The sequence below is a fragment of the Theropithecus gelada genome, chromosome 13 (genome assembly GCF_003255815.1).
Source record: "Theropithecus gelada isolate Dixy chromosome 13, Tgel_1.0, whole genome shotgun sequence".
In the NCBI taxonomy this organism is placed as follows: domain Eukaryota; kingdom Metazoa; phylum Chordata; class Mammalia; order Primates; family Cercopithecidae; genus Theropithecus; species Theropithecus gelada.
Window position 1 is genome coordinate 18,790,914 of NC_037681.1, and position 24,990 is coordinate 18,815,903.

At 45.5% G+C, this 24,990-nt stretch overlaps 1 protein-coding gene across 1 annotated transcript in view; it reads right to left on the reverse strand.

The window, feature by feature from the left end:
* VWA3B (von Willebrand factor A domain containing 3B) overlaps positions 1-24,990 on the reverse strand; it is a 238,457-nt gene that overhangs the window by 170,225 nt on the left and 43,242 nt on the right. Inside the window, exon 7 of the mRNA XM_025353936.1 lies at positions 17,229-17,344. Coding sequence (XP_025209721.1) covers positions 17,229-17,344 — 116 coding nt within the window. The remainder of the gene's footprint in view (positions 1-17,228; positions 17,345-24,990) is intronic.

The following is a 24,990-nucleotide window of genomic DNA, read 5'->3' on the forward strand; positions in this document are numbered from 1 at the left end:
ATATAGTCAGGTGCTCCTGACAGCCTCGGTTCAGACCCCCAGCCTCATACAAATGTGATAATGTATGCACGCACCTAGCGACACTTCCCTGGTCCAATAATTAGAAACATCATGCTTTCTAATTAATTACATCAGGAGATATCTAATCTAGTAGTAAGAGAACAAAACAAAGGATGAAAGTTATTTTCTAATATTACAAATTATATTCTCTTTTAAAACACCACAATTGTATATCATGCTTTCAAAAATTATTTTGGAATTTGCGAAATTAAGAATAGATGGGCTAAGTATTCAAATGATACTTTATCAATTTTATTTAAATGAGAGGCAACATAATGTGTGCCACATAACCCTATGATCAAAAAATTGACTGACACTGTCCACTCCACGCAGTCGATGAAGACTTCAGGTTCCACATTTGCTCTTAGAGCCACGCCTTCATACATCTTGGAACGTTTACACTTAGCCTTTACTTCCAGGATGAACAAAGCTATATAAGTCAATATTGTTTCCCTTTTCTAAAAATTATGAGGGGAAATGAGAATGGAAAAGAAAACACAAACACCTTTTTTCCTCCAAACTAGGGAGACAAACGTAACATACCGATAAGGGCTGTGGAGAACAGCTGAGATGGGGCAGAAGCAATGCAGAAGAAAGCACAGAGAATGTGTACCCAGAGTGGTCAAGAGGGCTGTGGCAGCTCTGAGGAAGTGGGGGGTGCCTCACCCACAGTCAAAGGTGAGCCTTGTCGGCAATGCTGGATGCTGGAACCTCAGTGACAAGTGCTAACAGCAAAATCTGCCTACTTGGTTAAGAGAGGCAAAAGAGGTACGGCTTCGCAAAGTATCACCCAGAACAAACTTACATGCAGGAACCACTCTGTCCCTGCAGCAGCAAAAAAGCAGAGAGCCCCTGAGTTGTGAGGCATAGATGGCTATCTTAGCCCCTTCCCAACCTTACCTCCCGTAGGACATGCCTGCAGATAGCTTGTGTCCATTCCATGGTGATCAATAAAACAGAAGCTGGTACACAGCATCCAAACAAGGATACTATAAGAAACTTACGGGGAAAAGAGCAGTAAAACTACCAAGAGATGAAGAACACACTAAAAATGTTACCAAGGAGTCCTTACAATTATGATCCAACATTTTTTTTCTGTGAATTAAATATCTATATGAAGCCATCATCTCCATTAGGAAAGAATACAAAGCAGAAATTCAAGAACTCAAAAATGAGATGGAAAGGCAACAAGATGAAATATAAAAAATAAAAATTCAGGAAAGGGCCAGGTGCAGTGGTTCATACCTGTAATCCCAGCAGTTTGAGAGGCCAAGGCAGGAAGATCACTTGAGGCCAGGAGTTTGAGACCAGCCTGGAAAACATAGTGAGACCCCCACACACACCCAATCTCTGCAAAAATAAAAAATTAGCTGGGCATGGTGGCATGTGCCTATAGTCCCAGGGCTTTAGAAGGCTGAGGCAGGAAGGTCCTTTGAGCCCAGGAGTTTAAGGTTGCAGTGATCTTTGATCATATCACTGCATTCCAGCCTAGGCAACAAAGTGAGAAACTGTCCCCCACCCCCCAAAAAAAAACTCAGTAAAGAGGGAAAAAAAGCACAGCAGTTAAGATGAAATTGATGCAAGCTCAATGAAAAAAAGTGCTGTGGAACTCACTGTAAGAAACCACAGAGGGTGAACAGAAGGAGAAATAATGTGCTTGAAAATATCAGAGAGAAAATAATAGATGTAGAAGACTGTTAAAGGAGATACACCAAACAGATAAAATGAGTCTCTGAAGAAGAAAACCAGCATGATGCAATGGTTACGAGAACAAACAGTCTTGATTTTGAATCCTGACTCTGCCACATGCTATTAGGAGTTATGTGAATTTGGACAAGTTTCACTGAGGAAAGAGAGAGACCCTCTCATATTGTTTTATACTCAGTACCTGTTTTAAGAAAAAACAAGGAAGTAAAACCAAAGACAGGCAGCCTGGCGCCAGGCCCAAAACCAGGCCTGGGCCTGCCTGGCCTAAACCCAGTAGTTAAAAATCAACTCATAACTCAGAAACCGATGTTATTCATAGATTCCAGACATTGTATAGAAGAACACTGTGGAACTCCCTGCCCTGTTCTGTTTCTCTCCAACCACCAGTGCATGCAGCCCTGTCACATACCGGCTGCTTGCTCAAATCAATCACGACCCTTTCGTGTGAAATCTTTAGTGTTGTGAGTCCTTAAAGGGGACAGAAATTGTGCACTCGGGGAGCCTGGATTTTAAGGCAGTAGCTTGCTGATGCTCCCAGCTGAATAAAGCCCTTCCTTCTACAACTCGGTGTCTGAGAGGTTTTGTCTGCAGCTTGTCCTGCTACATTTCTTGGTTCCCTGACCGGGAAGCGAGGTAACTGACGGAGGGCCGAGGCAGCCCCTTAGGCAGCTTAGGCCTGCCCTGTGGAGCATCCCTGCAGGGAACTGTGACCAGCCTGAGTGATGTGATCCAAAGATCGCTCCCAGGTAGGCAACTGCCCTGGTGGAACGCCTCATCAGAGCAGCACCTAGCAGGCCCCCGTGGAGGATTAACACAGTGGCTGAACACCGGGAAGGTCCAGACCTCTGAAACTTGGTAAGACTAGTCTTTGGAACTTGCCCCACTCCATTTGAGTGGAAGCATGGCCTGATTACCCACAGTGTGCCTGGATTAGCATTTTGTTCTGGTTTTGACTTGACTTGAATTGCTTGATACTTTGGTTTTGACTTGGCTTAAATTTCTTGATACTCAGATTTTGAATTTCGTGGTATTCTGATTTTGGTTTGGTATAAACGATAAAAGTGTGTGTGTGCCCTCTTTACCCATTCTTTGTTTTGTGGTGAGTGTGTGTGGTGTGAGTGTGGCATTTTGTCTTGAGAAAATATGGGTCAGGCGCAAAATAAGCCCACCCCACTAGGAACTGTTGAAAATTTTTTAAAAAGGAAAAAAAGGAGGGAGGCAGAATTTATATAAAAAGAATGTCACATGGTAAATTCTTGTCTTGAAATAAATTAACTAGTTGTTTAAAAAAAGCTTGTAATAAGTCAAAAAGTTGAGACATGTCAAAAAATTGTCTGCAAAAGTCATAAAAGAAAACAGGTTAAAAAAATTGTATGCAAAAACTGTTGTATAATTTAAAAGTAATAAGGCCTCCTGAGTACAACTGAAGAAACAGTTTATGTGCAAGGTGTATAAAAAAAGTAAAATACACCTTTGGTAAAATGATTACAAGGAGGCATAAGAATGTGGATTTTAGGCCGGGCGCAGTGGCTGACGTCTGTAATCCCAGAACTTTGGGAGGCCGAGACGGGTGGATCATGAGGTCAGGAGATCAAGACCATCCTGGTTAACATGGTGAAACCCTGTCTCTACTAACATACAAAAAATTAGCCGGACGTGGTGGCGGACGCCTATAGTCCCAGCAACTCGGAAGGCTGAGGCAGGAGAATGTCATGAACCCGGGAGATGGAGCTTGCAGTGAGCCGAGATTGCGCCACTGCACTCCAGCCTGGATGAAAGAGTGAGACTCCATCTCAAGAGAAAAAAAAAAAAAAAGAATGTGGATTTTGACCTACATTAAAAGGTTAAAAAATTATTGTTTTGAAAGTTTAAGCAAGTTTTAAAACGTTAGTTGTAAAAAAATTCTGTGTGTAAACATATTAGCTAAAATTAAAAAGGTATTATCCAGTTTTTCTGTGAACTGGACATTAAAATAAAAATACAACAGGTTTTTCTTAAAGCATCAACCTGCTCTTTAACAAAAATTATAAAAGGTTAAAAAGAGTCTATAAAATCTTACCTTATAGTCAAACATGAAAAATTGGATACATATGTCTACAAGGTTTTTATTAAAATTAAGTTTAACATTAATAACACACTAATATAAAGGTAAAATTTAGCTTATCTGGTATAAAAATCATACAAGCAGCATTATTAAATATAAAATGGTGTTTAGCTTTCTTTGGTCTAAAAACTAATAAAGATAGGTGCTAAAGGAAACATTCATTTTACTAGAGGATCATAGAAGTTAAAGACTTAAACTTTGGCAATTAAGACAGCATACCAAGATGCAAATGCCTGGTTAAAACGGATCAAATATTCCATCTGCACGTTAAACAAAAGCAATTGTTATGCTTGTGCACATGGCAGGCCAGAGGCCCGGAGAAGGTGGTCCTCCAGTCGACCAGGCGTGGGCTGCATGGTAGCTCTTTTCCAGGATGCTACAGCCTGGAGTAATAAGTCATGCCAGGTCTCTCTGCTATACCCCAAAGTCCCTGCGGGTCAGCCCCCGAGGGCCATCCAGCTTCCTTCTCCCAACACTAAGTTCACTTGGTGTCTCTCACAGCAGGGAGGAGACTTAGCATTCCTTGGAGACCTGAAGGGATGCAATGAGCTTAAGAATGTTCAAGAGCTTATCAATCAGTCAGCCCTTGTTCATCCCCGAGCAGATGTGTGTGGTATTGTGGTGGACCTTTACTGGGCACTCTGCCGAACAACTAGCGTGGCACTTGTGCTTTAGTCCATTTGGCTATCCCTTTCACCCTGACATTTCATCAACCAGAGGAAAATAATAATAATAATAATAATAATAAGACATCATAAAGCGAGAGAAGCCCCTTATAGGTCTTTCAACTCTCACATCTATTTAGATGTAATTAAAGCCCCGCAAAGAATACCAGATCAATTTAAAGCTTGAAATCAAATAGTTACAGGATTAAAATCAACATTTTGGCAGATGACAGTCAATAAAAATGTAGACTAAATAAACTACATCTATTACAACCAACAGCAATGAGCTTCTCATGAGTTAAAAAGAAAAACTTATGTCAGCCCCAGCCCTGAGGCTACCTGACCTGACAAAACTCTTTACACTCTATGTGTCAAAAAAATAAAATAAAATAAAAAATGGCAGTTGAAGTTTTAACCCAGACTGTAGGGCCCTGGCCAAGGCCAGTGGCCTATCTCTCAAAACAACCAGACGAGGTTTCCAAAGCCTGGCCCCCATGTCCAAGGGCCCTGGCAGCAATGGCCCTGTTAGCACAAGAAGCAGATAAGCTAACTCTTAGGCAAAACCTAAATATAAAGTCCCCCCATGCTGTGGTGATTTTAATATAAACCAAAGGACACTATTTGCTAATAAATGCTAGACTAACTGGATACCAAAGCTTGCTCTGTAAAAATCCCCGCATAGCCATTGAAGTTTGCAACACCCTAAACCCCACCACCTTGCTCCTGGTCTCAGAGAGCCCAGTTAAACATAACTGTGTAAAAGTTTTGGACTCAGTTTATTCTAGTGGGCACAACTTCCAAGACCATCCTTAAACATCACTAGACTGGGAGCTGTACGTGGATAGGAGCAGCTTCACCAACCCCTGCAAAGTGACTCTGAAGAGGACGACAAGCCCTGCTCCAGTCACACCCAGAAGCTCACTGGTCCACGCATGGCTGAAGCATGAGGAAACACATCATGGGACTCATTTTCCTTAAAATTTGGACTTGTACAGTAAGGACTTCAACTGACCTTCCTCAGACTGAGGGCTGTTCCCAGTATATACATCAAGTCACTGAGGTAGGACAAAAGATTGCTACGGTCCTATTATTTTATGGTTATTATAAGTGTACCAGGACTCTAAAAGAAACTTGTTTGTATAATGACACCCAGTACAAGATATGTAATCCGGGAAGTGACCAGCCCGATGTGTGCTACGACCCCTCTGAACCTCCCATGATCACAGTTTTTAAAATAAAATTAAGGACTGGTCCTTTTCTAAGTAACACAAGTAAAGTAATAGCTAAAACAGAAAAAAGAGGGGTCCCCAAAAATGTAACCTTAAAATCTGACGCCTGTGCCGCTATGAATAATAAGCAGCCTGGGATGGGATGTGGTTCTGTAGATTGGGGAAAAAGTTACACAGCAGAAAATAAGTATATCTGTCAAGAATTATATTTATGTGAGATGTGTCAATACTGGTCTTGTTTCATTTGGGCTACTTAAAAAAAAATAAAAATAAAAACAAAAAAGATCCTGTTTAGCTCCAAAAAGGAGAAGGCAGCTCATCCTGTACGAGTGGAAGCTGCAACCCCTTAAAATTAATAATTACAAATCCCTTAAACCCAAGGTTAAAAAAAAAAAAAGGAGAACACGTATCTCTGGGCATCAATAAAAAAGGACTAGGTCCTAGAGTAACTATCTTAGTAAAAGAGGAGGTTTGTAAACTCTCTCCAGAACTAGTATTTCAGACTTTCTATGATAAACTAAATCTGCCAGTACCAGAGACTCCAGGAAAAACCAGAAATTTGTTTCTGCAATTAGTTGAGCATGTAGCCCCATCTCTAAATGTCACTTCATGTTATGTTTGTGGAAAAAACTGTAATAAGAGATCAATGGCCACAGGAAGCCCGAGAATTAGTTCCTGCAGACCCAGTTCCTGATGAATTTCTGGCCCAAAAGAACCACCCTGACAATGTTTAGGTTCTAAAATTCTCAATTATTAGACAGTATTGCAGAGCTAGAGAAGGAAAAGGATTCACTGATCCTGTAGGGCAGCTTAATTGTCTTAGGTAAAAGCTGTATAATAGTACCACAAAAACAGTCCCACCCAGAATTCCACCAGGGCTAGACTGCCCCCACCGGGTTATACTGGATATGTAGACATAGAGCCTATGCTAAGCTGCCTGACCAGTAGACAGGTGGTTGTGTTATTGGCACTATTAAGCCATCTTTCTTCTTACTGCCCATAAAAACAGGTGAACTTCTGAGCTTCCCTGTCTATGCTTCCCACGGAAAACAAAGCATAGCCATAGGTAATTAAAAAAATGATAAATGACCTCCTAAAAATCATACAATACTATAGGCCTGCCACTTAGACACAAGATGGCTCATAGGAATACTGGACCCCCATTTACATGCTCAACCGAATCATATGGTTGCAAGCTGTTTTAAAAATCATCACTAATAAAACCGGTCAAGCCTTGACTATTCTGGCCTGGCGAGAAACTCGGATAAGAAATGCTATCTATCAAAATAGATTGGCTCTCGACTACTTGCTAGCAGCTGAAAAAGAGGTCTATAAGAAATTTAACCTTACTAATTACTGTCTACACACAGATAATCAAAGGCAAGTCGTTAAAGACATAGTTAAAAATATGACAAAACTGGCACATGTACCCATGCAAGTGTGGCACGGACTTAATCCGGGACCCATGTTTGAAAATTAGTTCCCAGCACTAAGAAGATTTAAAACTCTTATAATAAAAGTTGTAATAGTAATAACCTGCTTACTGCTCCCTTGTTTGCTACCTGTACTTCTTCAAATGATAAAAAAGCTTCATCACTGCCTTAATTCACCAAAATGCTTCAGCACAAGTGTACTATATGAATCACTATCAATCTATTGCACAAAAAGACAGAAGTAGCAAAAATAAGAGTGAGAATTCCCACTAATAAAAAGTGAGAGTCTCAAAAGGGGGGAAATGAAGAAAGAGAGAGCCACTCTCATATTGTTTTATACTCAGTACCTGTTTTAAGAAAAAACAAGGAAGCAAAACCAAAGACAGGTAGCCTGGCGTCAGGCCCAAAACCAGGCCTGGGCCTGCCTGGCCTAAACCCAGTAGTTAAAAATCAACTCATGACTTAGAAACTGATATTATCCATAGATTCCCAGCATTGTATAAAAGAACATTGTGAAACTCCCTCCTCTGTTCTGTTTCACTCTGACCACTGGTCCATGCAGCCCCTGTCACGTACCCCTTGCTTGCTCAAATCAATCATGACCCTTCATGTGAAATTTTTAGTGTTGTGAGCCCTTAAAAGGGACAGAAACTGTGCACTCGGGGAGCTTGGATTTTAAGGCGGTAGCTCGCCGATGCTCCCAGCTGAATAAAGCCGTTCCTTCTACAACTTGGCGTCTGAGAGGTTTTGTCTGCGGCTCGTCCTGCTACATCACAACCACCTTCTGTTTTGGTTTCTCCATCACTAAAATGAAAACAATAATAGTGCCTACTCCATAGGAGTAAGTTATGAGGATCGAGTGAGCTGGAATTTGGTAAGAGGCTGGAAGAGGACCCGGCACATACAAAGCAACCTGTAATGTATTTGTCCAATTTAAAATAAGCATAAAATGAAACAGGACAAATATTTATTTACAGATGCAATCCAAGGAATCTTGTCTGAAATAGAAGTCTGGAGTGTACAGATGGAAAGGGTACACTGTATACCAGGGACAATGGACCATGGCAGCCAGCACTGAGACAAATCCTAACACTTAATGGACTTTAAAGATCAAAAAAGAATTTTGGGGGCAACCAGGCAAAAAGATAAAGTCACTTATAAAAGAAAAACGAATCGAGCTGGCCTCGGATTTCTCCTCAGCAACATGCAGCAGAGAGGATGTGGGAGCCCAGCTCCTGAGCCACTCAAGGGAGGAAAGTGAGCCAAGGGCATCACAGCAGCCAGGCTGTCCTTTCAGTGTGTAAAGACTGCAGAGAAGGACATTCAAAAACTCTGTGGATAACCAGGTGTGGTGGCTCAGGCCTGTAATCCCAGCACTTTGGGAGGCCAAGGCGGGTGGATCACTTGAGGTCAGGAGTTCATGACCAGCCTGGCCACATGGTGAAACCCCATCTCCACTAAAATACAAAATTTAGCCTGGTGTGGTGGCGGGCACATGTAATCCCAGTTACTAGGGAGACTGAGGCAGGAGAATCTCTTGAACCCAGGAAGTGGAGGTTGCAGTGAGTCAAGATCGTGCCACTGCACTCCAGCCTGGGTGACAGAGAGAGACTCCCTCTCAAAACAAACAAACAAACAAATATATATACATATATATTTGATATAACTCAACATATACATATTATCATTTTGATTTATCCTCATATTTAAAATTGTTAATGTGATGATTTATATGTTTTACACTAAGTCCTTGGAATCTAGTGTATATTTTACATTCACAGCACATCTCAATTTGGACTCACTCCATTCTGAGTGCTCTCCAGCTACATGCGGCCAGGGGCTTCCAAATTGTACTCTAGAGCTGCATGCCTCACTCAAGAGCCTGCCAACTCTTCATTTATCATTCTCCAGCATCTATTCTTGAAGTGTTATTTTAGAACATCAAAAACAAAGTAACTAATGAAGTTATCTCCGTGGTCTCCACCTCCACAGAAGAGCCATCTGTGTTAGGATTTAACATCACACCCCTGGCACTTACAGAAGGTCACATTTATGCACATGGATGGATCACATTCTGTGATGATAATCTGTTTTCCCCTCCCTCCTCCTCCACATTGGAGCAGATACCGGGCTCATTGCAAACTTTCCCCCAGGGAGGCCGATGGCAGTGTAGAAAGATGAAGTCGATCGCAAGATGTTCCAGCTTTTTTAAGCCTAAACCCCTAGGAGAGGTATTAGGGTTTACAAAGCAGGTAGCTTTGAAGAAGCAGGAAGGAGCAAGGCTTTTTCTCAGATAAAAGGGAGCTTGCCTTTGGCTTGGGGGAGAACAGGAGACAGGCCCCAAGAGAAGACAAGAACTGGCCTCAGTTCTTTGCAGCACCCTGGAGGAAGTCTGCGTGGCGGGAATCCAGAGGCACAGGGCAGGGTCTACACAAGACTTACACATCCGTAGTCCAGCCCGGGAATAGCACAGAGATGTTCAGCCTGAAGCGGCAGTAAGGCAGGGACAAGGGGTATTTATGCGGTGATTTTCCAGAACAGATCTCCAACGACTAGACCCCACCTCCCGATGCATAAACGCTGCGCAGGGTCTCCAAACTGTGGGTAAAGCTCGGGTTGGGGACAAGGACTGAGCTTAATTTCCCACCCAACCAGAGGAGAGGAGACTGGAATAAAAAATTAAACTGAATTCTAGAAATCAAAGTAAGTAATCGGCCTTGTTTTGGTGACCAGAAATTCAAATCTGCCACTTAGGAGGCCTCACCTGGGTCTGCCAGGACCTCAGGCAGTGCCACCTACACAACCAATGCACTGGAGCCAGTTCTTCCAGAGGGGACAGCTAAGACCATCACTAACTGGTGGGCAGAGACGAGTGTGTCTCCTCTTCCAGAGGGGACAGTTAAGACCATCACTAACTGGTGGGCAGAGACGGGTGTGCCTCCTGTTCCAGAGGGGACAGCTAAGACCATCACTAACTGGTGGGCAGAGACGGGTGTGTCTCCCGGAAGTCACTGCTGACTTGGAGAACACCATGATGAGATTAAGGTTCAAAGAATATCACAGAATATTTTTAAGCCCTGGTCAGGTGCAAAGTGGCCAGCAGGAAGGCCACTTGGAGTTTGCTTAAAAGATGAGTTTCCCTGACTCCCAAGAATGCCCAGTGAGAGAGTTTGGATGTCTGTCCTCTGCAAATCTCATGTTGACATGTGATTGCCAGTACTGGAGATGGGACCTGGCGGAAGGTGTGTGGGTGACAAGGGCAGATCCCTCCTGAATGACTTGGTGCCCTCCCTCTCCGTGGCAATGAGTTTCCATGAGATGTGATAGTTAAAAAGAGTCCGAGTCCTCCCCCTTCTCACTCCGTCTCTCACCACGTAATGCACTGGCTCCCCCTTTGCCTTCTGCCATGTTTAAAAGGCTTTCGGAAGCTTCCTGAGGCCTTACCAGGAGCTGAGCAGATGCTGGTGCCCTGCTTGCACAGCCTGCAGAACCCTGAACCAAATAAACCTCTTTTCCTTATAAACTACTCAGCTTCAGGTATTCCTTTGTAGCAGTGCAAAACGGACACATCCACACAGAAAGAGAGGGGCATAGAAGACGGTTTTTCAGGGCTGTTTCAGATTCTGAAGCAAAAAGGTCTCCTTCAGCAGCACCAGATGGAACACCGCCAACCAGAGCGGATGAAAAGTGTCCCCACATTTAAACAATGAGCGGCTGCTATGTGTAAAAAGCTTTCAGAAGCTAGGTAGGAGGAATGTCAACAGATTCCCTGAGAGCCAGGTGCCCAGGCAAGGAGACCCTGCTACCTGCCCATCAGGCCCACCTCTTAACTGGCCATTGGTGAGGGGGCCTGGGGCATAGGCCACAAGACTGTGGACAGGGGAAACTGAGACCCCAGGGCAAGAATGGGGAAAATGTTGCCCAGTCTTGGAAAAGGATCTTTTCCAAGGAAAATTCCTAGATTCAGGGAAGCTTAATGTGCCTGTCTTATTTTGTTTATGGGTAAGATGAATATTAATACTTCACGGTAGACACAGGCCAGGAAGAAAATCTACACTCATTAACAGAGAAGGTCAGAGAAGCTGCTGGGGGCTGGGTGGCTCAGAGGAGCACCAAGAGGGAGCATCGCTCTGGTCCCATAATAATCTGTATTCCATTGGTACCCCTGACCCTCTCCAGCAGACAGCCAAGACCATCATAAAGAGAGAAAGAGGCAGGGACGCCCTCATGCAGAGAAGTATGGCAGGGAAGATGCTGGCTTCTCAACAGAGCACCCACCTCCCCCGCTCAATGCCCCAGGAGTGGGAACAGGGGCAGGGACCCAGCCAACTCTGGGCTGAAACAAGGGGAAGGACAGGTACAAGGAGCAGAGGCTTAAAAGACGAGTGGCAGCTTCCAGTCAGCAGCATCTGCCAGACTAAACTTGCGACACTCCGTAAATCCAAGCCAAAGATCCTGCTCTCACCAGGGAGGGGAGCTCATCTGAGGCTGGGGGAGCATTCCCGGATGGGACGGATCAGTGCTGGGAGGAAGCAGAATCTCTGAGGCAGGCAGTCATCCCTGGCAGTAAAAGGTGAGACGACTGCCACGTGCCCACGTCCGGGCATCCAGCTTTTGGGGCCCTGGGATTCTGACCACCCGGCCAGGTAGCTGCACCAAGGGCCTGGGAGCCCAGTGCAGGCCAGCAACCGAGCCCCACCCTCACGCAGGTGAGTAGTTATTCCTTTCTAGAAACATCGAGATTTGCTTAAGGAGCACGGATGGTGGAGACTATGTCATGAGACATTATGAGATCTGCACCCCCGCCCACACACATTTCCTTTGTCATCACTCTGTGCTTCCTGGGCTCAGGGGGCATACGCAGCAGGGGAAGACAGGAATTCTGCACGTTCTCCCCCAGTGTGTAAGAAAATGCAGGCGAGCTCATGAAAAAATACAATTACAGAATTTCTAATGGGTCTCTCTAGCATTCGGGAGTTTGTGAACAGAAATTCTTGCTTGCCCCGGTTTCTGGACCTTCCCAAATTACCATTGAAAGGTACTGTCCTGTCTATGGCTTGTATGCTGCAGCAGATGTCTCAACAACCAGCCTAAAAGGGCAGACGGGAGACACTGGCCACGGAATGCTTCCCAGAAAGGTAATGTTTACATGGAAGGAAGCAGGGAAGCAAAGGAGCATCTTCCAGAGCTTACATGAGAGCAAGTGCATATGGCCCAAGAGATGGCAGACGTTCAGACAGAGCTTGAAAACGAGGTGCATGTGGAAGGGGGAAGTGGATGGGATTAGAAGGCAGGAGCCCTGCTGAGTAGGAGCCGTGTTGGAGCCCGAGGCGAAGGGGAGCAATGCAGTACGCACCCCTGCACACATGATGGCATGGATTTGCAATGGGTAATTTGTTCCCAGAACATTAAAGTAGTTGAAAAAAATTCTAGAAAATTAAAAAGTTGGCCGGGCGCGGTGGCTCAAGCCTGTAATCCCAGCACTTTGGGAGGCCGAGACGGGCGGATCACGAGGTCAGGAGATCAAGACCATCCTGGCTAACACGGTGAAACCCCCTCTCTACTAAAAAAATACAAAAAACTAGCCGGGCGAGGTGGCGGCGCCTGTAGTCCCAGCTACTCGGGAGGCTGAGGCCGGAGAATGGCGTGAACCCGGGAGGCGGAACTTGCAGTGAGCTGAGATCCGGCCACTGCACTCCAGCCTGGGCGACAGAGCGAGACTCTGTCTCAAAAAAATAAAAATAAAAATAAAAAAATAAATACTAACATGTGCAACCATGTCTTTTGTTTATGCAAAGAAAACAAAACAAAACCAAAAACTTACTCTTCCCGTNAAAAAAAAAAAAAAAAAAAAAAGAAAAGAAAATTAAAAAGTAAAAATGTTAAAATTTACATCATTTCACTTGTACTAAAACAGAATTTATTATTTTACACTACTAATCTTGATGGAAACAAATTCATCAACTAAAAAGTATGTTCTGGTCGGGCGCCATGGCTCACGCCTGTAATCCCAGCACTTTGGGAGGCCGAGACGGGCGGATCACGAGGTCAGGAGATCGAGACCATCCTGGCTAACACGGTGAAACCCCGCCTCTACTAAAAAAAAGTACAAAAAAATTATCCGGGCGTGGCAGCAGGCGCCTGTAGTCCCAGCTACTTGGGAGGCTGAAGCAGGAGAATGGCGTGAACCCGGGAGGCGGAGCTTGCCGTGAGCCGAGATTACACCACTGCACTCCAGCCTGGGAGACAGAGCGAGACTCCCTCTCAAAAAAAAAAGGATGTTCTAAGTCTAGGTCTTATTTCATTTTCAACTCAGAGTTGTAAATTATAAGAAATGTGAGAAAGTAACTTTGAAAGTATGTGTGATGAATAAAAACTTTAGCGAGAGATATATACTCCCAAAATACTTAAAATAGTGCATTAATACACATTTTAATTGTTCAAGATTTTTTAACTTAATAACCTAGAAACAAATTATCATTACAAATAATAAATAACAGCATATATATAGAGGCACACGTTTCTCTTCTTGCCTCAGGCTCCAATATGGCCTCACAGAGTCTTGTTGGAACCCGTCTTTATTTGAAATTGTGATATTTTCATCATCATGGATTTTTGCGGCATTAACTCTGGCTTTTTAAAATATTGTGTCAAAATTTCAACAAGCACGTGAAAAGCTGCTCAAAATAATGAATCAGTAGGGAAATCCAAATTAAAACCACAATGAGATATTGCCTCACACCCATTAGGATGGCTACTATCAAAAACAGAGAAAATAACAAGTGCTGGCCAGGATGTGGGAAATTTGTGCACTGTTGGTAGGAATGTAAAATGGTATAGCCGCTATGGAAAACAGTGTGAAGGTTTCTGGAAAAAAATTAGAAACAGAATCCCCATATAGGATTCAGAACTTCTATTCTGAGTATATATCCCAAAGAATGAAAAGCAGAATCTCAAAGAGATATTTTGTACACCCATGTTCATAACATTATTCCCAACAGACAAAAGGTAGAAGTAACCCAGGAGTCCGTTGGTGGATGAATGAGTGAAGGAGATGTGGCGCATCCACGATGAATGAGTGAACGAGACGTGGCGCATCCACGATGAATGAGTGAACGAGATGTGGCGCATCCACGATGAATGAGAGAACGAGATGTGGCGCATCCATGATGAATGAGTGAACCAGATGGAATATTCTGGTTCACTCATTCATCATGTGGAATATTATCCGCCTTCAAAAGGAAGGAAATTCTGGCACATATTACAACATAGATGAAACTTGAGAACATTATGCTAAGTGAAATAGGCCAGTGGCAGAAAGACAAATACTGTATAATTGCACTTATTTATGAGATACCTACAGTAGTCACATTCAGAAAGGAGACAGAAAGTAAGTAGAAGGTTGGTTGCTAGGGGTGAGGGTGGGACAAATGGGGTGCTGTGATTTGAATATATGTGTCCCTCCAAAATTCATACATTGGAACCTAATACCCAATGTCACAGTATTAAGTATTAAGAGTGGGGCCTTTGGGGAAGTAATTAAGTCATAAGGATGGAGCCCTCCTGAATAAGATTAGTGCTCTTATAAAAGAGGCTGAAGGGAGTGTCCAGTTCACTTTTTTTTTTTTTTTTTTTTGGCCCTTTCATCTCCTCTGCCTTGTGCGCGCACAGCATTCCTCCCCTCCCAAAGATACAGCAGCAAGGCACAGTCTGGGAAGCAGAGTGAGCCTTCACCAGACACCAAATCTGCTAGTGCCCTGATCTCCGATTTCCCAGCCTCCAGAACTGTGAGAAGTAAGTTTCTCTTTATAAATTACCCAGTCTTGGATATTTTACTCTAGCAGCAGGAACAGATGCAGACATCGGAGGCTACTGTTTCATGGGCACAGGGTTTCAGTTTGGGAAGATGGAAAGGGTGGTGATGGGTGTACAGCAATGGGAATGTCCTTAACACTACTGAACTCTCAGCTTAAGAGTGGTTCAGATAGCACATTTAGGGTACATATGATTTACTATAATTTTTAAAAAAACATTCTTTATCTTAACTGCAGAGTTTCTTTTTTTTTGTATTGGTACAGAGCATGGCGTCGTGGTAAGTCACACCCCGAAAGCCTGTTACCTGGAATCCAAAAAGTCAATAATAGCAGGAAATTCCTTCAGATTGCCAGCAAAGTCCTCTGCGCTATGCTTCTCCAACGCCTTACTTGAGAGTCTCTATTTTCTATACAATAGAGGGGGAAATAATGTAAGAAGTCACTCCCCCACCAAACAAGAGGGTGGCCTGAGAAAAGTGATGCTGGAAAAAGCTTGAAGCAGCTGATGTGGCAACGGAGAGAGACGTGATCAGGTAACGGGAAGAAACCTGCCTCTGAGGCCCAGGTGAGGTGGGAAATCACACATTTTCCAAATCAAAACAGTCTGTCAAGGTTTCTGGGCAGTTTGAGTGGGAGAGGTAGGCTTTGAAATGTTGGCATTTCTGGGACACTGTGATGGACAGAGGAGACAAGATTCACATACTGGGACATTGTGATGGACAGAGGAGACAAGATTCATGTACTTAGGATTTGGGATTCTCCCCCCAGATTCAGATGTGATCACTGAAATGGACTGAGAACAGCAATCCATGCCAAGCATTTTGTTCTAAGAAAAGTGTTTTTGTATGTAATTTGCTTGCTTCCAAAGGTTAGTAAGATGGTAGTTGCTGAAAATGCAAGCTATGCAGTTTGTATTTCCCTTTATAACTAAGTTGCCAAGGAATCCAGAGACCAAGACTAAACCCCCTTTCCAGGAATTGGCCCACCTTGGGTTGCTGGTAACATCTCACATTCTTTGCCCTGATTAAATCATTGCCCACTAGGGTTAATCTTGTGAAATACTTTCAATAGGCATGACATACATCCTGAATTAATTTCTTCTTAGATTAGCATCGATCTTGCCTATATATTGGCATTTTCTCAAATTCTCTGGAGATGTGCCTTTCATAATTGGAACAAAGGTGTCTGTTACGTGAAGTAGTGCCTCCAGTGAACTCTATGGGAACCTCTTCCCTCCTCTGCTTGGACAGCAAGAATTTGAATCTACAAAGTGTGTGTCAGGAACAGGCTCATGACTCATCCTCACTTTTATCTACATCTGACAACCTAACCTCCTCCTGGGAGCCTTGCGGCACCATTACATAAATCTTTCAAGCAGCTGTTGCTACAACTTCTCTCTCATCCCTAAGGAGTAGCCTCTGCCTTATAATGAAGCTAGAAATCTGTGTGATAATTTAAAAAGCGGTGGAGTGGGGGTGGGGTTTCTTAGACTTCTAACAACCCACCAGGTCACTTCACCCAACAATCGAACAGGGGGCTTCCTTCCCTCCTTTTCTCAGTGGGGTTTATTCAGAGTCTTCAGCACTTTGCAATTGCATCAGCTTAAAAGAAACTCCCATCTCCTGGCTTTCTGAGTAACCTTCCGGTGTTTTTCTGAACCACAGCCTATTTCTCACTGATTTGGTGACCTCATTCTCTGTCCTCATTAAGTTCTCTGATCACATTCGTTGAATGAAAGGGGAAGTTCATTCCGCCTCCATAAAGGTTCCTGTGCAGCCTCGGCCCTCACAAGGGACAGGCCAGTCTCTTAAGCTGCATCCACAGGCCCTGCTTTCATCACAGGGAGGACAGCAGAAATGCCCCCAAGAACCGCAGACACCCTCTCTGCAGCCTCCCAACTAATCCACACAGCAGAGTGGCTCTGCCTTGCCGAGAACTAACTCCGGCATTGACATGCCCAGGGCCACATCTCCAGCAGGTTCTCAAGTTCGTAAACACACATCCCTTAGGCCATTTCCCTGGGTTGTAAACTTATGCCCGGTTGCTAGGCTGACAAATTCACCACTAATATCCACTAACTCCGCTCTTGCACCACATTAATAATATCATACAAAAGACACGGGGAGTCTCTCCCTCGTACTTTACTTCCTAACGATCCACGTCATCTGAGGCTATTCGGGACACAGCTACACCCACTTCTTCTGGATTCCAGGTACCTGGAGGGAGTTTTCCTCTCAGTTTCCTTGAATTCCAAGTCATCACATCGTCACCATCCTTCGTGGAGAAGGCAGGAAATTCTACACACTCTGTTCTCTCAGCGAATGCGTGGAATCTGAAACATGAAGAGACGCTCATCAGGAAGGTGGTACGCGGGTGTCCGTGCATGCCGTTACTTCTCCTGGGACTGAACGCGCTCTTCTGAGGCACTGGGCATCTTCATCTTCTTAGCCACGGTCAATACTTCTCCTTGCACCTTGTCAGTTCCACAAGCAAAAGACAGGGAGGCAGAATAGCACAGAGAATTGTGAATGATGTGGGATTTTAACTGACAACTCATCCTTTCATTAGAGGGTAAATTAGCTCAACCAAATGGTATTTCCTGGTTCTGGGAAAATGACACTCTACGCTTATATTCTTTCTCTTGTTCCCAGGGTTCCATCATGTCAACACAGCTTAACCAAGTCAGGGGTCTAATGAGGGGCCCCAGTAGCACCCATCAGCTCTGTGGGTTCAGGGAGGACAGCTCATGACACAGACAGCATTTGCCTCATCTGCCTGCTGCTGATGCGTACCAGTCAACTTTAACTCAGCAAACACACACTTTCCCAGGAGCCAAGCTTAGGCACGAATAAGAAGCATTCCTGTGTGGACAAGTTTTTAGGGCCCGTCTCTTCAAAGCATAGTCCGAGGAGCAGCAGGTTAGGAATACACACTCCCAGGCCCCCACCCAGCCCTGTGGAGTCCAAATATCCATTTAACAGGGTCCCCAGGGGGCTGACAGGCACAGGAAAGTTTGCAAGCACTGGTGTAGTGCACGGGGTGACGGGCTGTCACACCCTCAAAGCCACTTAACTGGAATCCAACAAGTCCATAAAGAGCAGGACATTTCTTTCAGGCGGGCAGAGGAAGTCACAAGTAATGCTCCTCCAGCCCCGCAGGAGTTCCATCTCTGCCTAGCACCACACACTCAACTCAGAGAAAATCCTGAAGCACCGCTTAGGATGGAAATGGTGGGAGAAGTCTAGGGAACCCACCTCGGCTATGGAAAGCCTCAGTCTCTTCCTAAAGGGTTTCAGGCAAGACTGGAATAATAACTTGACGGCAATTAAAAGGTCAGCCTCATTCTGGTGGCCCTTCCTAAAGCCAGTGAACTCTTAGCCTGGCCATTCCCAGCTCCTGCAGGAGCTTCCTCCGGAGCTGAAACGTCCAGCTCCCTTGTCCTGCAGGGCAAGGAGGGGAGATGGGTAAGGTTCGCCCCAGCAGGCCCCATGCCCTGAGTGTCAAGGCCTTTGGCACCCAGGACTTCCCACTCTCTGATCTGTTTTCTAGATTAGAAAAGAGAGCAGGGCAGAAATTGCCTCTGGCTGATACAGTCTCGTTTGTGCAGGAGCAGCTCAGCATTATGACAGGCTATTTGGGCCTTAGAGCACAGCGCTGTGCTTGGACTGGTGGTTCTACCCAGACACAGCCTCTGGCACAGGAGAAGCCCGAGTCCAGCTGGAGGGTCACCAGACCAGGCAGCTTCCTGCAACCTGAGACACTCAGGACATGCCACTTGCAGCTGGAGAATAACTGCCCTCCAGCTGGGGCCCCACAGCCAAAGGTACACCAAGACCAACCGGAAGCCACGGAGCGTCCAGGCAGGGAGTGGAGAAGGCATGGGCACTACTCGTGCTGGGTTACACCTGCCTGCAAAGGCCCAGAGCGTGGACAGGAGGATCAATGCCTCATCCTTTTCTGCAAAACCCACCTCCACGCACTGCACGGCCTCGTTAGGTAGCTGAACCACAGCTTCTCTCACAGGAAATTTTTCCCTGGGCTCTAGCATGCCCCAGATGAGCTAAGCCGAGAACAGCAAGAGAGGTGACTGGCCAGTTGCCTCTTTCAACTAGTGAAGTTAGAGGAGGGAGCCCCCTTCTGTACTTAGGGGCTCAGGAACCCAGAATGGGAGCCGTATACCTGATGTTAAAAGATTTCAAAGTGCTGTAAGAGCAGCCACAGCAATGGTCCTTAGAGTCCCAACGTCTTGTTAATAACGAAAATTCCTAGCCCTTCACAGAACCTGAAAATTAGAATTCCTGGGGCTGTGGCTGTAAAATTAGCATTTCAATCAAGCTCTCTGGGCAGTTATTATGCAAAGTGATGGGAAAAATGCATATTCCCAGGCTCGCTCTATGACAGGGAATGAGCCTGCAAGGTGAAGCCTGGCCTCCGTATGATTGACAAGCTCCCCAGTGACTGTGATGAGCACTTACACTGAAGAACGAGATGCCATCTTACCCTGTTAGGAGGGCTATTATCAGAAAGAAAAACTAACAGATGCTGCTGAGAAGGCAGAGAAAAGGGAAGTGTCAGGCCTCTGAGCCAAAGCTAAGCCATCGTATCCCCTGTGACCTGCACGTACACATCCAGATGGCCGGTTCCTGCCTTAACTGATGACATTACCTTGTGAAATTCCTTTTCCTGGCTCATCCTGGCTCAAAAGCTCCCCCACTGAGCACCTTGTGACCCCCCCACCCCGCCAGAGAACAACCCCCTTTGACTGTAATTTTCCTTTACCTACCCAAATGCTATAAAACAGCCCCATCCCTATCTCCCTTCTCTGACTCTCTTTTCGGACTCAGCCCGCCTGCACCCAGGTGATTAAAAAGCTTTATTGCTCTCACAAAGCCTGCTTGGTGGTCTCTTCACACAGACGCGCATGACATTTTGGCGCCGTGACTCGGATGGGGGACCTCCCCTGGGAGATCAATCCCCTGTCCTCCTGCTCTTTGCTCCATGAGAAAGATCCACCTACGACCTCAGGTCCTCAGACCCACCAGCCCAGGGAACATCTCACCACTTTTACATTCGGTAAGCAGCCTCTTTTTGACTGTCTTCTCCAACCTCTCTCACTATCCCTCAATCTCTTTCTCCTTTCAATCTTGGCGCCACATTTCAATCTTTCCCTTCTCTTAATTTCAGTTCCTTTCCTTTTCTGGTAGAGACAAAGGAGACGCGTTTTATCCGTGGACCCAAAACCATGGGGCTGGTCACGGACTCGGGAAAACATTCTTCCCTTGGTGTTTAATCACACGGGGATGCCTGCCTGATTATTCACCCACATTTCAGAGGTGTCTGACAACGTGGGGATGCCTGCCTTGGTCCTTCACCCTTAGCAGCAAGTACTGCTTTTTTGGGGGGCAAGAACCCCCCAACCCCTTCTCTGTCTCTACCCCTTCTCTGCTTTTCTCGGGGCCAGAACCCCCTGACCCTTTTTCTCCATGTCTTGACCACTTCTCTCTGCTTTTCTTGGGGGCAAGAACCACCCGACCCCTTATCTCCACATCCTGACCCCTTTCCCGCTTTTCTAGAGGGCAAGAACCCCAAACCCCTTATCTCCAAGTCCCAACCCCTTTCCCACTTTTCTGGAGGGCAAGAACCCCCCAACCCCTTCTCTCCATGTCTCTACTCTCTCTTTTCTCTGGACTTTCCTCCTTCACTATGGGCAACCTTCCACCCTCCATTCCTCCTCCTCCCTCAGCCTGTGTTCTCAAGAACTTAAAACCTCTTCAACTCACACGTGACCTAAAACCTAAATGCCTTATTTTCTTCTACAATGCCACTTGACCCCAGTACAAACTCGACAGTAGTTCCAAAGAGCCAGAAAACGGCGCTTTCAATTTTTCCATCCTACAAGATCTAAATAATTCTTGTTGGAAAATGGGCAAACGGTCTGCGGGGCCTGACGTTCAGGCATTCTTTTACACATCGGTCCTTCCCTAGTCTCTGTTCCAAATGCAACTCGTCCCAAATCTTCCTTCTTTCCCTCCTGCCTGTCCCCTCAGTCCCAACCCCAAGCGTCGCTGAGTCTTTCTAATCTTCCTTTTCTACAGACCCATCTGACCTCTCCCCTCCTCACCAGGCTGAGCTAGGTCCCAATTTTTCCTCAGTCTCCCCTCCCCCACCCTATAATCCTTTTATCACCTCCACTCCTCACACCTGGTCTGGCTTACAGTCTCCTTCCGTGACCAGCCCTCCCGTACCCGCCCAGCAATTTCCTCTTAAAAAGGTAACTGGAGCTAAAGACATAGTCAAGGTTAATGCTCCTTTTTTTTATCCGACCTCTCCCAAATCAGTTAGCATGTAGGCTCTTTTTCATCAAATATGAAAAATCCAGCCCAGTTCATGGCTCATTTGGCAGCAACCCTGAGATGCTTTATAGCCCTAGACCCTAAAAGGTCAAAAGGCCATCTTATTCTCAATATACATTTTATTAGCCAGTCCACTCCCGACATTAAATAAAAGCCCAAAAATTAAATTCTGGCCCTCAAACCCTACAACCGGACTTAATTAACCTCACCTTCAAGGTACACAATAATAAAGCAGAGGCAGCCAAGTAGCAATGTATTTCTGAGTTGCAATTCCTTGCCTCCACTGTGAGAGAAAACCCACACTCCAGCGCACAAGAACTTCCAAATGCCTGAAACTGCAGCACCCAGGCGTTCCCCCAGGACTGCCTCCCCCAGGACTGCCTCCCCCAGGAGCTTGCTACGAGTGCCGGAAATCTGGCCACTAGGCCGAGGAATGTCCGCAGCCCAGGATTCCTCCTAAGCCATGTGCCTTCTATGCAGGAACCCACTGAAAATCAGACTGTTCAACTCACCTGGCAGCCACTTCCAGAGGCCCTGGAACTCTGGCCTAAGGCTCTCTGACTGACTCCTTCCCAGATCTTCTTGGTTTAGTGGCTGAAGACTGACGCTGCCCCATCGCCTTGGAAGCCTACAGGACCATCACAGACGCTCTAGGTAACTCTCACAGTGGAAGGTAAGTCCGTCCCCTTCTTAATCATTAAGGAGGCTACCCACTCTACATTACCTTCTTTTCAAAGGCCTGTTTGCTTTGCCTCCAAAACTGTTGTGGGTATTGACAGCCAGGCTTCTAAACCTCTTAAAATTCCCCCACTCTGGTGCCAACTTGGACAAGATTCTTTAATGCACTCCTTTTTAGTTATCCCCACCTGTCCAGCTCCCTTATTAAGCCAAGACATTTTAACTAAAATATCTGTTTCCCTGACTATTCCTAGGTTACAGCCACACCTCATTGCCGCCTTTTCCCCCAGTTCAAAGCCTCCTTCGCATCCTCCCCTTGTATCTCCGCCTGTTAAACCACAAGCATAGGATACCACTACTCCCTCCTTGGCGACTGATCAGTCACCCTTACCATCCCATTAAAACCTAATCACCCTTACCCCGCGCAATGCCAATATCCCATCCCATAGCACGCTTTAAAAGGATTAAAGCCTGTTATCACTCGCCTGCTACAGCATGGCCTTTTAAAGCCTGTAAACTCCCCTTACAATTCCCCCATTTTACCTGTCCTTAAACCAGACAAGGCTTACAGGTTAGTTCAGGATCTGCGCCTTATCAACCAAATTGTCTTGCCTATCCACCTCATAGTGCGAAACCCATATACTCTCCTATCCTCAATACCTCCCTCCACAACCCACTATTCTGTTCTGGATCTCAAACATACTTTCTTTATTATTCCTTTGCACCCTTCATCCCAGCCTCTCTTAGCTTTCACTTGGACTGACCCTGACACCCATCAGGCTCAGCAAATTACCTGGGCTGTACGGCCACAAGCCTTCACGGACAGCCCCAATTACTTCATTCAAGCCCAAATTTCTTCCTCATCTGTTACCTATCTCGGCATAATTCTCATAAAAATACACGTGCTCTCCCTGCTGATGATGTTCAGCTAATCTCCCAAACCCTGATCCCTTCTACAAAACAATTCCTTTCCTTCCTAGGCATGGTTAGTGCAGTCAGAATTCTTACACAAGAGCCAGGACCGCGATGTGTAGCCTTTCTGTCCAAACAACTTGACCTTACTGTTTTAGCCCAGCCCTCATGTCTGCATGCAGCGGCTGCCACTGCCTTAATACTTTTAGAGGCCCTAAAAATCACAAACTTTCACAACTCACTCTCTACAGTTTTCATAACTTCCAAAATCTGTTTTCCTCCCCCTACCATCGCTCAAAACAATGCTTATGCTGATAAGGTAGCTAAAAAAGCAGCTAGCATTCCAACTTCTATCCCTCATGGCAGTTTTCCTCCTTCACATCGGTCACTCCCACCTACTCCCCCTCTGAAACTTCCACCTATCAATCTCTTCCCACACACGGCAAATGGTTCTTAGACCAAGGAAAATATCTCCTTCCACGATCACAGGCCCATTCTACTCTGTCGTCATTTCATAACCTCTTCCATGTAGGTTACAAGCCACTAGCCTGTCTCTTAGAACCTCTCATTTCCTTTCCATCATGGAAATATATCCTCAAGAAAATCACTTCTCAGTGTTCGTCTGCTTTTCTACTACTCCTCAGGAATTTCTCAGGCCCCCTCCCTTCCCTACACATTAAGCTCGGGGATTTGCCCCAAACCCAGGACGGGCAAATTGACTTTACGAACATGCCTCGAGTCAGGAAACTAAAATACCTCTTGGTCTGGGTAGACACTTTCACTGGATGGGTAGAGGCCTTTCCCACAGGGTCTGAGAAGGCCACCGCGGTCATTTCTTCCCTTCTGTCAGACATAATTCCTCGGTTTGGCCTTCCCACCTCTATACAGTCTGATAACGGACCAGTCTTTACTAGTCAAATCACCCAAGCAGTTTCTCAGGCTCTCGGTATTCAGTGAAACCTTTATATCCTTTACCATCCTCAGTCTTCAGGAAAGGCAGAATGGACTAATGGTCTTTTAAAAACACACCTCACCCAGCTCAGTCACCAACTTAAAAAGGACTAGACAATACTTTTACCACTTGCCCTTCTCAGAATTCAGGCCTGTCCTCGGAATGCTACAGGTTCCAGCCCATTTGAGCTCCTGTGTGGACACTCCTTTTCATTAGGTCCCAGTCTCATTCCAGACACCAGACCAACTTGGACTGCACCCCAAAAACTTACAGCCTGAAAACTCACCAACCAAGCAAGTAATTACAATGAACCCGGTTAGGTTCTCTCTAATTAGATGTGCTAGGTCCTCCCAATTCTTAGTCCTTTGATACCTGTTTTTTCTCCTTCTCCTATTCGGATCTTGTGTCTTCCGTGTGGTTTTTCAATTTATACAAAACTGCATCCAGGCCATCACTAATCATTCTATATGACAACTGCTCCTTCTAACAACCCGACAATATCACCCCTTACCACAAAATCTTCCTTCAGCCTAATCTCTCCCACTCTAGGTTCCCACACCGCCCCTAATCCCGCTTGAAGTAGCCCTGAGAAACATTGCCCATTCTCTCTCCATACTGCCCCCCAAAATTTTCACCACCCCAACACTTCAACACTATTTTGTTTTATTTTTCTTATTAATATAAGAAGACAGGAATGTCAGGCCTCTGAGCCAAAGCTAAGCCATCATATCCCCTGTGACCTGTGTGTACACATCCAGATGGCCAGTTCCTGCCTTAACTGATGACATTACCTTGTGAAATTCCTTTTCCTGGCTCATCCTGGCTCAAAAGCTCCCCAACTGAGCACCTTGTGACCCCCCCCCCTGCCCGCCAGAGAACAACCCCCTTTGACTGTAATTTTCCTTTACCTACCCAAATCCTACAAAACGGCCCCACCCCATCTCCCTTCGCTGACTCTCTTTTCAGACTCAGCCCGCCTGCACCCAGGTGATTAAAAAGCTTTATTGCTCACACAAAGCCTGCTTGGTGGTCTCTTCACATGGACGCGCATGATAGGAAGTCTCATAAATTGTTGGTGGCAAT